Source organism: Drosophila simulans, chromosome X (genome assembly GCF_016746395.2).
Source record: "Drosophila simulans strain w501 chromosome X, Prin_Dsim_3.1, whole genome shotgun sequence".
Lineage (NCBI taxonomy): Eukaryota > Metazoa > Arthropoda > Insecta > Diptera > Drosophilidae > Drosophila > Drosophila simulans.
Genome location: NC_052525.2, coordinates 9,729,863 through 9,744,013, shown reverse-complemented (window position 1 = coordinate 9,744,013; position 14,151 = coordinate 9,729,863). Strand labels below are relative to the sequence as shown.

Below are 14,151 nucleotides of genomic sequence, written 5' to 3'. Positions count from 1 at the left end.
CCTGCTTTTTGGAGCCACTAGGGCGTAATTGATAGCCTCCCATTCGCTGGCATTTCAATTAGATAGTCGGCTTGCTTGCATTTCCGAATGCCCTACATCAAAAATTGAGCCCTACACAGTGCCAATAATTAGTGAAACTCAAGAAATAAGTTAGTGGGCATAATGTATAATGTATGCCTATATTAAATTTAAATTATCAAATGACTGCAGAGTATTTAAATGCCACATAAAGCACTTGAAGTCGTCATATCCATATCCAGGCCTTAAGCAGGGTATTAACAAACTTTTGACTGACACTAATTGGTTGGACGGCGACCGTTGGGTTGGCCCAGGTGTAGATGCCCTACATAAGCAATTTGCCCACTTAAAACCAAATAGAATCCAGCGCCAGTGCCTCGCCCACCTTTTTCCCTTGAAGCCTAAACAAATAGAGGGAATAGAACGAAACGAGAAGGATATGCAGCAAATTGAGGCAAACGTTGACACACACACACACATTCAAAAGCCTGGTTAAGCCACGGACAAAAGTTGAGCCCAAAAACTTTGCCCAAGATTGAGTTTTTGAGATTTGACTGCAATTATGAACAAAAATCACAGGCAAGGTGATTACAATATATGTAAGAGGAATTTATGTATATTTCATTTTGTCAAGACTTTTTGTAACAATTTGTTAACATGCGCAGGCAAAAGTTGTACCGTCTGTCATTTGGGTAATTAGTTTAAAAGTCCAGAATGGTCTGATTTCAAGCCAACTTCTTTGGTAACAAAAAAGCCAATTATTATTAACTGCGCACTTAATTGAAGTATATTTTTAACCATAGTACTATCTATGAAATATATTGTAGTATTTTATGCAATTTTTCCTGTGTGCTGATATTGAGTAAAACGCTTAAGTTTAAACGCTTTCAGTGGCTTATTGGACTTGATGAGGGCCTGGGAAATACGGACTGGCCCATTGAGCAAATGTTAAATGCTGCTGCACAGGGGCGTTGGGAATCGAATTGGCAGGGGGCTATGGCCACTATAACATCCTGGCAATGCCTGGCCCAGTCGACAGTCATAAATTTGTCGGCGCCATTTGCCTTCGGTGCCTGAAAATTAATTCATTATCGATTTTCGTTTCGTTTCATTTGCTCTGAATTCGTTTTTTTTTTCACTCTTGGATACCCTGTAATTGGTAAGAAGGGGGAGTATTGAACAGGAAGGATATAGCAGTCCTGTATAGTAAGGATAAGTAATAGTTGTTTCACATTTTAATTTTGCATATTAAGCTTGTTCCTCGTTCTTGTGTATTTTCTTAGATTATTAATCTTCTGTAGAGTGAAGTCACCTGTAAAACAGAGGGTACTACATGGTTGTAAATCTGTCGATTACTCCTTTTTTTTTGGTACAAGCTTTGTTGTTGTTCGGAGCCGGCTTAAATGTTGGCCATTAAAAACAGGCTGAGCAGAGACCGGCTGGAATGATGACGACGATGACGACGATGACGATGGCGATGGGAATACCTTCGAGTAGCATTATGAATGGATCATTTACAAAGTCAACACAATTAAAATACACGCCCATCCAGCGACCGCAACTGAAACTGAAACTGTTGGCGGCAAATGCGGCGGGAAAGCGGGCGGGGGAAGCGTGCAAACGGGAAAACAGGAAATCGGCGGAAGATGCCAATGGAAAATGCGAGCACAAAAAAAAAAAAATAAAAAACCCTTTTCAACTCCGCTGACACGACCAGACATCCGGAACCAGTCGGTCCGTCGGTGTAACCAGTAGCCAGCCAGGTAAATGAGCCCCTTGAGGAGTGGGGGGTATGCAAATGGAGGGGGGGAGGGGGGGGGGGGTGCGTTAGTGAAGGACGATTGCGAATATGAAATGTGAAATATTAATGGGGCTGCAGTGGTATGGAGTGGAGCGAAACAACTGCGCCCACATCGATGGATGTCCTTGCTTTTGGTCATTACCTTATTTCAAAGGACAGCAAACAGTGTGCAAAACGAGCTTAGCCTTTTTTCACATTGACACAGTGCAAAGAAATGGCAAAAAGAAATCGATTCTATGACATTTAAAGAAAATACTTAATAGTTCAGTTAGCTTAGAAACAAGTTCAAACTCAAGGCCATCATTGCCAATGACATCATTATTATTGTCATCACGCTGTGTGAAAAACTTTGCCCCCCACCTCATCATCGCGCAAGTTGCTAACCTTTTATTTAATTTGCTGTGACCAAAGTTCAAAGGTGAGCCTTCGTGTAAGTGTGTGTGTGAGGTGGTTGTGTGGGTGTGTGGGTGTGTGAGTCGGTAGCAATCGAGGATAACCATTTATGTAAATGGACTTTGTGCGTTTCGAAATCGGTCCCGTGGTTAGTGGCGTAACCCCCGAACCCCTGAACCCTTGAACCCTTGAACCCATCACCCCGACCGCAAATACGATGCATTGGGCAGGGGTCGTTGGGTGGCATTTGTTTAAATTTCCTTTGCGGTCGGGTCCTTTGTCTTCGCCTCCGATGGAAAAGCCTTTCAATAATGCATGCGGTCGAGGCGATTCGCCGACTCCATTATGATGGGTAATTATCGAACTGAGACTTTGACCTTTGGCCCAGCCCGGCAGTCCATTCATATTTTCTTGCTGCCTCGGAATGAAGCTTTTACCGGCTTTCCTCGCCGCAACACAATTTAGCCGTCTCTCTTAAAGGTGTTTAAGTAGCGTGACTTTATTGAAATTTAATGAGAAATATTATCTATGATCGATTATCACTTATTCCGCTCATTTTTTGCAAAAAAAATCTTTTTTTTTTAATAGAACTTTGGAAATAATGATCCAAATATGGAATGTTATGCCTCGTTGAGCTCGTAATTAAATTTCCAATCAAACTGTGTTCAAAAATGCCAATTCTATTTTTTCGCCATTTTTTGCAAATTTTGATGATGTTACCCCTTACAAAAAATGCAAAAATTGACCCAAAAATTAATTTTTCTAAATTCTTCAAAAAGTGATAGGGATCGTTAGCACTGGTAATTAGCTGCTCAAAACAGTTATTCTTTCGTCTGTATGACAATTTTCAGCGAAGTTATGACGAAAATTCCGTTTGTAAATATCAAGTTTTTGACAAAAGCCGATTTTCCGAATTTCGGTCATCAAATAATCAGTTTTTTTGCCACAACTTTAAAAATAATAGCCTGAATACGGAATGTTATACCTTGTTGAGCTCGTAATTAAATTTCCAATCGAACTGAGTTCAAAAATGCGAATTCCATTTTTCGGCCATTTTTTGCAAATTTTGATGATGTTACCCCTTACAAAAAATGCGAAAATATACCTAAAATTTATTTTTCCTTAATTTATCAAAACGAGTTAGGGATCTCGACAATAGTTAATTAACAGAATAAAAATTGTATTCTTTTATCTTTATGATCATTTTAGCCCAAAAGAATTGGTTTTCGACCATTCGACATCATTCACTCAACATGATTTAGATCTTTAAGAATTGCGGTCGAAGATTAAAGGGTTGACTGGTGTTTTATGAACACTTTGCAATTCCCCTTTTGGCCAGCAATAAGCAACAATTTTCCAGGGCGACTCCTTGGCCTCGAAGGCAGCAAATTGAGTTGCGCATTGAACTTCAAGGTTAATTTATTTTATGGCTGCTCCCCTCGCTGTCCCCACTTTTTTTGTTTATTGTCATTTGATTTTTGAGCCGGCACTTTGCCCTTCGTTGCGCTCGAAAGTTTTTTGCCCCGTTCCTTCATTCTGTTTGTTTTGCTCTCTCTGCTTCGGTCATAAAATACAACAAGAAACAGAAGAAAGCAGCAGAAAGCAGGAAAGTGGAGATAAGACAAAGGGACTAAATGTTGCCAGTTTATCACTTCATTGAGCGCCTTGTGGGAAGTGAAACGGTTGGGTAGATAAGTATATGAGTGAAGTGAGTTTGAGTTGAGAGCCATTGGCACTGGCTTTAAGTTGGACCAATTTACTTTATTTTTCATTATTCGTTGAATAGCAAATGTATTGTGACTTTTGAATATAAATGTAAATAACAGTTAATTTCCTAAATGCACCTCTTTCTGAGATTCGTATTATTGTACTCTCCTACGTTTCGAGCTCTATTCTGCTCTTCTCATTTTTATCTTTCTCCTATGTACGTTCTGAACGCTCTGCACTTCTCAATATATTACTTTGACTTTCGGAAGTGCGATGTTTTGTTTTGAGCTCTTCTCATTTTTCCTCTCTCCTACGTTCTCAACTCTTCTCCGCACTTCTGAATATTTTACTCTCCCACGTTTTGAGCCCTTCTCTGCGCTTCTCAATATTTGGACTTCAGTTAACAAGTTTTCCAAGCCACTTTGACTTATGGAAGTGCGATTTTTATCCGAATTTCCTACGCGAAGTGGCAAAAATTACACTTGAATCTGTTCTTCGAAGCGAACAATTTTCGAATGCTGCTGCTGTTTTTTTTCTCTTTGATGGCCCACCGTTTTGGCACCTGTGCCCCAACTGCAAGAGTGTGTGTGTGTGTGCCAGCGGCAACATCTCTCGCCTGTCGCCGCGCATCAGAAGGAAAAAGAGTTGGTAAAGAGCACCTGGTTCCGCCCCTTCGTTGAGTGAAGGTGGGTGAGAGGGCGGCTTAACAAGTATGAAAAGCCAGGACATAAAATTTAAACAAGCTGCTGCAACAATCGTCTGCGTCCAGACCACTGCCCCTCCTGTGCACTTTTCCGTACTTTTTCCCAGCATTTCTTTCGTCGTGGCCTGTGGCTTTTCCTCTTGCAGGTTCGTTTTCATAGGCGGACCGTTGAATTTTTGAAGCGTGTACGCGATTTTTATGCCATTTCTTTTTTGTTGCCCTGCATAGTACTCTTCTTTTCGCAGTCTTTTCTTTTTTCGAAGCGGCAAAGAGGGGGGTGCGTGGCCATATTGCCAGCACTTGGCGATGTGCTGCACGCGGCACATGCAAAACCACAAATGATAGCAAAGTTGAGCAGGGTGCGTGTGGCTGCCCCTGCGGCATCAGCAGCACCCCAATCACGACTGCAGATTCGGCGACTCGGAGGCAGCGGGCGGAACCAGAATCAGGATGAGGACCCGGTCCCGGACCAGGACCAGGATCAGAACCAGAACCAGAACCAGGAGCAGAGTGTTCTGGCATTCGCCGTAGCTGTCGCACTTTCAGTAATGTGACACTTTGGGCCATGGCATGTGGCAGCTGCAACAACAGCGGCAACGTAGCTGCAGCAGCAACAACAACCGGGACCGGAACAACAACAGTGCCACCTCTTTAGCCGAAAAGCTAAATACACGCTTTAAGCATGTGGATAGACAGCGAGTTTTCTGAGGAAATGCATGTCTGAGCAAGCGGTTCGATCGATAAATCAAATCGCAAAGAAACTAAATCACTGAGAAATATGGTGTTGCACAAAACAAGCTATGTGTAATATATCCACGTCACATATTTGATATGTGGCCCATTTAATAATCTATACAAAATCTATGGCACAAAAACAACAGACTTAGGCGGTTATCTGGCCATTGTAGAATCAGATATATAAAAAGCATAAATGTCCGGATTCACTGCAGCAATTGCTTTAAGTGCTCGCAAATTCAAGACTTCTCTTCTTCTACTCGCTCTTTGCCTTCATGAAGTGTCAATGGGAATGGAAGTGAGAGGTGCGGAGGGTGGAAGCCAGCGAGAATGAAGTCCAAACAATTTATATTAATCATACGCAATGTGGTGCCAAATTGTTCCGGGCATAGCCAGCACTTAAGGAGGTCCCGCCATTGCCGCAGCTCCACAGCTCCCGTCTCCTGATCCCCCTGCTCAGTGGCATTATCTTGGTGGGTGCAGTGCAGCAGCAGCAAGGAGAAGAACGGAAGACGACGACATTTGGAGCAATTCCCGGACAAAGTCAAGCTCTTAACGCATGCAGTCGCAGGACGAAGGATGCGAGAGTGGCGAAAGCGCCGGCTAAAACGGATGGTGTATTATCCCTAACGACCAGCATATAAAAATAAATCCCCAGCCGAATGCATAGAGGAATCGGACCCAAAGTGGGTGTGCCCAATTGGCCTATAATTTGTTAGGCATGAGTGCACTGAGCGAAATAGCTTGGCTAATGGGTTATAATGATGCACAGGATCAAGCCTTTCTATGAGCTACTTAACCTGTTTAGTTCGACTGCTTAAATGTACGATGATCATTCAAGTTAGGCGCTTTATCTATGAGTGTTTTAAGGCTTATCAAGTATTATTCACAGTGCATTGCTGGCATATATGCTAAAATGCACTGCTGGCTAATTAAGCTGAGTGAGTAAGGACAATTTCGGATGACAAGTGCATTGGGTTAGAAGGATTATTAATTGGCGGCCCGACAAGGGAGCACTTTGCACTCGATTAGTGTATGGCAGATTGCACATGAGTGGAGTACCACTAGGGTCGGCATCTCAAGACTCTATGTCTTTAGCCGGGGAACAAGGACATAAAAGGAGCCTTTGCATAATCAAGTCGCTTTGTGTGTGTGCGGCTATTGTGGCATAAAGTTTCAGGTATCCTGCGTCTTATGCCCAATTAAGCAGGCCGCAAAAAGACGTACGATCGTATTCACATTCCCGATTCATGGCTAATTTACCAAAATTTTATAAATATAAATGAGCGTTTCAATTTAAATTTGGTTGTCCGCAGGAAGAGGTAACAAATTAATTTAATTTCATATTTTCCCTGTGCTGAAAGCACACAAAATGTGCATCAACAATTTATGGCTAACGGAATCCTTGCCAATAGCGAATAAACCCAAAAATAAACAAATATTAGAAATGAAAATTAGTTGGCCAGTCAAACAAATCATATCCTTATTTGGCTAACTAAAAGCGTTGAGCTATTATGGCTAAACTATCGTTAACCACTGCGTATAAATCCTGCAGTAAAATTTAATAGTTCCAAGGGAAGTGGATTTTTAGACTGCGTAGTAAAAATGCAGAGTTTCACTAGAACTTTTCGTTAATCCACACAAAACTCTTAAAGTTTAAGAAGTACCGAAAAGGGTTAATTATGATTATGAGGGAGAAGCAATACTACTGAAAAGGGTAAATTAAGAAGTATTTACATTTTGCTAGATGTGCTCAAATTGAATATGTTAAATAATTGAATACACTTTCTATAAACAAAACATTTTCCTATTATCTCATCATTAATTGTGCACTTAATTAATCCTTATCTGATTAACCAACAAATGCCAATACAGTTCAGAAATTCCAACAATCAAGGGCACTGGGGTGTTTTAAGCCGATTGCGTTCTCTTGTTTAATGTGATTAGGCCCCTAATTGGTTCAATCAAAGTGTCTTCAGACTTAATTAAATTCTCCTCTACGGGAACCTTTCAAAACAAATCCCAATAATCGTTGGAATAATCACCTATCCAAGCCAAACACACACACACACACATGAGTCGGCTGCTTTGACTGACTGACAAAAGTTTTGCAAGGGGAACCAAAAAAAAAGCAAAAAAAGGCGTTGATTATTTAAGTACTTAAACGTGTTTTCGTTAATGAGCTACGAAATAATTCATAAAATGCCGAAAAGGCTGAGCACAAGCTCCTTTTAATTTCTCCTCTGGCCTCCGGCATTTGAAATTACTCCTGTGCGCTGAAAATTCACGAGTATTTACTTAATCTGTCTCCGTCTGCGGGAATTCCGCCTCTTCCTTCGGCGAATCACACAATGAAAAATGCTTTTATTTACTTTTGATTATCTGCTTATGGACAGCACGAAAAGAACAACAACGACGAGTGGCAGAGGAAAAGCGTTTGCAAAAATAAAATGCGGCAAAAAGCTGGCTCGCCGAATAAGCTTCTAGTTTAACAAAATGCAGCAGTTGCCATGAATTTAGTGGTAGTAAATTGCGCCAAACAATAAAAGTTACCACGAGCTAAAACTTTCACAAGAGGTAGAGTTTGTTTTACGCTAATAAATGAAAATTTTACCAAAAATTAAAAGTCTAACCTTTTATGGATATTCAGAGAACATATAAACTGACTACATGGCTTGTGGATTGCGTTTTTAAATAAAGTTTTTTTTTAATGATTTAATACTTTTCCTCGATGGTTGGCTGCACTAAAAAGTTGTGTATTTCACTCTAGTGTGAAAATGTTTAATGCCACAATGGAAAGAAAATGTACTTTTTTTTTAGAAAAAAAGAATAACAACTTAAGGAGAAGGCGAGAAACAAACGAATAGGCAAACAAATGGGAAACAAACGGCTTATGGCCAGGCTAAAATATGGACCATACGGATGTCGATGCTAACCAAAAACCGAGGGTGGTTTCCACAATTCACCTCTTCGAACTTTCCGAGCAAACCGCTTTATGGGTTTTTGCCCTTTATTTTTTTTTTTGCTTTTGCTGTCAACGCTGCCTGTCGCGGTTGTAAAATCAGCGAAATGTTAGCACTCAGCCAAAAATAAACAAAAGCATATTTAGATGACAATCGCCAGGGTCGAGGTTAAAGATACTGAGCACTTTATAGGGCTAATCTAATCTAATCTGGCAAAGCTATCAAATATATTTGGGAAATGAAATCTAAAGTCAAAATACTTATTATGTTTCATGTTACTAACGATAATGGTAATATATTATATATAGCATATAGCATACTCGTATATACACATATATTGCTTTGTTTCTGTTGACACCAGTGCATCTACCCGAGAGTTTGTACTTTACGGGGTACTACAAACAAAGCCGCACCTGCACCACACGCACACACACTTCTGCACAAGACACACACACGTACTCCTGCCGAAAGCCACGTGGCACACACACACACACTCTCTTATCGGGCTATAATTTATGGCTAAACGGATGCAGTAAAGTAGCAAAAGCAAAAGCAATAGGTTGCAAAGTGTTACCTTTGGCCGGCGGCTATTTAAAGTGTAAACGCATCTCATCGGGATGATAAAGTGGCTAAATATCGTTGGTGCAACAAGTTATGGGATGCCCCCTTGCCATCAGAAAAGAGACACATTCGAATGTGTGGCACTTGCAATTATTGTATTACTATCATGTGCTTGTGCGAATTTAATTGCTTTTCAATGGATGGAGAAATCACAGCAGTAGGGCGGATGGCTAAGCATATTGACATGCAAAAATGTATAGCATACATTTGGGGGGCCACACTGCGTATGAGTAACGCAATTGCTTGCCAGTCGGATTACTCATACGCAGTGTGGGCATTCTGTGTGTTTGCGTGTGGCCCTCATCCCAAACACACTCAAACATTTTGTGATTTCCACAAAATTACATTTTGCAGTTACAAGTGGTATAAATAAATTTTACGTTTCGAAATGTTTGTCAGTGCGGTCAGTTCGCCTTTTTTCCCATTTTCCAACCGCATCGCCCCCTCATTCGAAATGTTTGTGTGACTTTTGTGTAGCTGTTAAGTGGCAAAGCACACACACACACACACACACACATGGGAACACAGTTAACTACATTTAAATTGCAATTTTCGCAAAGCAAACCAAACCAAACAGTTTGGACGACATATCATTGAATTTATCTCAGTTATACATATATATGTGCCAATTGTAATATATATGCCTCCATTCGCAATTGACAATTTGATAGTGGCTTATATATAACATGAAATTCTCTAAACTGCTTAACAAGCGATTTAGCTTTTGTTCGCTTACCAATTTTCAGCATGGAAATTATTTGGAAAATCTTCGATTGAAATGGAGAGCTTCAAGTGAAGCTCATTGTTCATTAAGTTATCATGAAAACGAAAATGTTCGGGTATTTGGCCAGCTCAAAAACCATTTAATATTGAAGTGTTCAGCTCGAGGGGATTTTATTTCGTTTGCATATGGGCGATGGATCCATATTGATGTGTTTATTCTATGACCAGAATTATATATTTAACAGTTGGCAAAATAATAAACAAGTACGAAAATTGTTTAGGTCGCAAGGAGTTGAAACTTGGATATATTCTTGTATTTATATTTCGGTGTCGATAATCAAACTGGAACTGGTAACCCTAGATAAATGTTTTAATTAATCAAAGAAATTAAGCTAAATGAATCTCAAATTTTATCCATAATTTTGCTAATAAGAAAATCTAAGAGAATTCAATTACAGAAGTGGAATGAATTTTCTTGATTCAATTCTATTCATTGATCTATAAATTACGCTGAAAAGGTTTAAATCAACACAGAACAACTTTGTTAATTGAATTCAGTTACTTTTGTCCTTTGTGTATTTAGACCTTAGCAATATACCACAATTTCCAATTGAAAATAATTGCTAAATGCTCCCTTGCTGCTTAGAAATACAAAGTGCTTGATTCAATTATCCACACACCGCTGCCATTATAGCCGATTTCCCCTTACACTTATGACCAAGTTTTCCAATCAAATTAAATATACTTGCGGCTAAAAGCTCGAAACTGGCACAGCCAAACGCACTCAATTGTTTTGCGACTACTTAGAGCACTCAAATTGCTTTTCTGGCTGCGTCTCTAACTCTCTGTGGGGAATTGGCAGGCTAATTTCCATTTTCCAACTGCGACAGCGGAAGCGAAAGTGATTGAGTCGTCTGTCGATTGTTGAATTTTAGAGTGGTCAGCGCAGTGCACCCGATAAAAAAAAAGAAGAAGAATCCCCCCCGGGAAAAGTATCCATACAAACACTCACCATTCACATAGGCGGCAAAGTCAAAATCCTTGTCCGGTCGCGCTCCGCCATCATCTTCAATCTCCGATGTCTGCTGATGGCGCTGCTGCTGCTGCTGCTGCAGATCCTTGCCCGCTTTCGGCGCGGAAATGGCGTCATTTCCGGCTGCCAGGGTTACCATCGTTAGACCCACCAGACCCAAAATCAGTGCCGCCAGTGACATTGTCTTGGAGCATTTGGGCCTGCGATTTTTGTAGCGGCGGCTCTGCGCCGCCATGCCGCCCACTAATTGCACGCACACGGAAGCGGAAATAACACGCGGTTCGCCGGGGGAATACTGTACTTGAACAGCAGGCTGCAGGATATGGGATATAGGATACAGGACCTCCTTCCTTCCCCAACGACAACAACTGCGAGAAAGCACTGGCAAAAAAAAAAGAAACAAACACCACACACAATCGAACCGGCAAAGTCTCCGTATTTTGCGAGTTCGGTTGTCTTTCAGTTCAGTTCAGTTCAGTTCTTACTACGCGTAGTTCGCAAGCCGGCCACGAAGGATATTTTCGGTTTTTCGGTTGCCGATTCTAGCCGCTGTCGGTTGTTGCCGCAAGGACCTGCTGCCTGGCCAACGTGCGAGGCGCAATTGAGCCACCAAATGCGCTGCCATACACTCATATAGCCTTGTCAGTCGACAGTTGCCAACTTGCAACATGCCGCACATGCCGTCAGGAGCCGAACTTCTGTTTTGGTGAATGGGGCTAGCAATCGGCGAAATCCGAGTCCTATTACGAGTTCGACTTCGAGTCCTGTGTGTCGCCCGACGCCTGCGCCTTTCGGCAAATCTGAAATCACAAAAGGGGGCGCAAAGGTGCGCGGCAGTTGCAGTTGCCAGAAGTCAGTTGCAGTTCATTTGCTTGCTACGTGACGCAAGTTTTTCGAGCGGGGCTGCTTTTCCACAGGCCGTAAGGGAGGGGGCTGCCCTCGCGAATAGGCAGTGGGAAATGGGACGACTTGCCCGGGCAAATCGAAATTACATGCCCCGTGTTGGTTGGTGTTTTTCAAAATCGTTCCTAGTGGACAGAATCCGCATCTGTTGCTGCTACTGATCAATTGATGTTGCCTGTTTACTAGTCGATTTTGTAACTTAAATTGGATTATGGAAAATTACAAGTTGATTTAAAACATTTAACAAGTAGTAGGAAGCTCAATAAAATGAAATTAGAGCATCTAAACCGGCGGCTTGTCAAAAATGATAGTTCCATTGTTGTGTGCAGCTGCTGCACTTGTCGCTACTGGCATTATTGCAGCTAGTTGCTAGTTTAAGCAGCAGCAGCAGCAGCAGCAACTGTTGCAGCAGTGTGACCTGTGACCCGTGGTCCCGCGGATCAAGAACAGTTAGACATGATTGCCACTGCCGTTACTGCTACTGTTGCTTCTGCCATTTGGGCCGCGATTACGGGCGGACACTGATGTTGCTGCTGGGCTTAACTGTTGCTGTTGTTGGCGGATCCGGTGCGTCGATTTGCATCGCAATTGCAATTGCAATTTCGCAATTTGCCCAATTCGTATTCGTATTCAGTATTTGGCATTCGTCCGTGCCCCACCCCGCCGCCTTTTCTTCCGCTCTTAATTAAAACATTTTGCAGTTGATTTGCGCGGCTGTGTGGTAATTTGATTAGCGCTCGCCCCTTTTGGGAGTTTGGGCGTCTGTATCTGTATCTGTATCTGCAGCTGCAGCTGCAGCTGCGTTAACGACTGATCGACGACGAGCAAATATCCACGAAATATTCGTGAATATCCCAGCATATTGGAGCTTAAAAAAATGCAACTGCAATGCCAGAGAAGGCGGCATTACTGCAAAATAGCATGGAATATGCAAAGGTAGATCCGTCTGTCGTTCGGATATTGATAGCGAACAACAATTTTCAGCTGCAAATAATTAAATCAATCGATGGACTGAGGAAGCATTAAATATTTGTTTTTCAGCTGACCTACGGCTGCTATTACAAATGAGAACACTGTAAACAGCCTTTTGACAAAAATGTAAATTTACGAATTGATTTTACATCATAACTTGACCAAAAATAGTCCTAAAGCAAAAAACTTATTATTTTATGACCGAAATTCGGAAAAAACTGCTTTTGGCTAAAATTGGATATTTACGAAGGCAATTTTTGTTAAAAATTGGCTAAAAATGTCAAATTGATAAGGGAATAACTGTTTTGAGCAGCTAATTACCAGTGCTAACGATCCCTATCACTTTTTGAAGATTTTGGGAAAATTAATTTTTGGTTCGATTTTTGCATTTTTTGTAAGGGGTAACATCATCAAAATTTGCAAAAAATGGTCAAAAAATAGAATTTATATTTTTGGATGCAGTTCGATTGGGAATATTAATACGAGCACAACGAGGTATGGCATTCCAAAGTCAGACAATTAGTTTTAAAGTTTTCGTAAAAAAACTGATTATTTTATGGCAGAAATTTGGAAAAACGGCTTTTGGCAAAATTGGGAATTTTCTAATAACTCAGCGAATTAGGATTATAAAGACTTTTGACTGAAATTCGATTAGGGTATCCAATCACTGATCGTTAATGGATCGCACTATTTGCTGTCGGCCAAAATTGAAATATCTACTGACGAATAATCAAAATTGCATATAACTTAAAGAAAATCATAAATTAAAGCACAAATTCCGCTAAACAATATAATACACATTCCCCGGCAAACGCAGAGTCGCTTTTATTAATAGGAAAATGAAATAACACAATGATTCGCATTGTTTACTGCTGACATTAATGGGCAGGCGCAAAAACAGAAGACCATCCAGGAGCAGAAGCTGATCTAATTAAAGTGGCCAACTTATTGGGACGGACTGCCGTTGGCACCTCGTTTTCATTGTTATACCATAACGCATTATTATAAGTATGATTATCTTTGTTTTTGTTATTGTTATTGTTGTTACGACAGCAGCAGCAGTAGCATCAGCAGTAGCAATAAACTGACGCGTGGACAAAGCGGCGTATACTTGATGCGATTGAGTTTTAGCTTGCACATTATTCCACCGCTCGGCCATAATGCTCTTTTGGCCATAATTGTTGTTGCGGCCCCATGACCCGACTAATTGTCGAGCTCTGCTCTTTGTTCCTCGGCGGCCCCGCAGCTCTGGCCTAGTCAATCCATCCATAGCTGGGGCTTTCAGTAACAGTTTTTGGCCCATTCGTCGAAGGCCATGTTGCAGTGAAGGCTGCAACCTACGAGGCGCTAATTGAATTTGCTGCCACCGCTGGCCAATTGCAGTCCAAAAATTGAACAAAGCCGCGCAAAGCACTGAAATAGGCAGAAACCTCGAAAACAAAAAAGCGCAACTGGAGGCCAAACAACGGCGGATGGTTCAAATTCTGGGACACCCTTCTCGATTTGGGGTATATAAAAATCGCATTCCATTCGTTTACTCCTTTTTGCCCAATTAAATTACAGTGCATTTTCATAATAG

At 41.3% G+C, this 14,151-nt stretch overlaps 1 protein-coding gene across 1 annotated transcript in view; it reads right to left on the bottom strand.

Moving 5' to 3' along the window:
* LOC6739875 (zinc finger CCCH domain-containing protein 13) overlaps positions 1–11,330 on the bottom strand; it is a 37,197-nt gene extending 25,867 nt beyond the window's left edge. The window contains exon 1 of the mRNA XM_039297706.2: positions 10,677–11,330. Within this exon, the coding sequence (XP_039153640.1) occupies positions 10,677–10,932 (256 nt within the window). The 5' untranslated portion in view covers positions 10,933–11,330. The remainder of the gene's footprint in view (positions 1–10,676) is intronic.
* Positions 11,331–14,151: the final 2,821 nt, after the last annotated feature.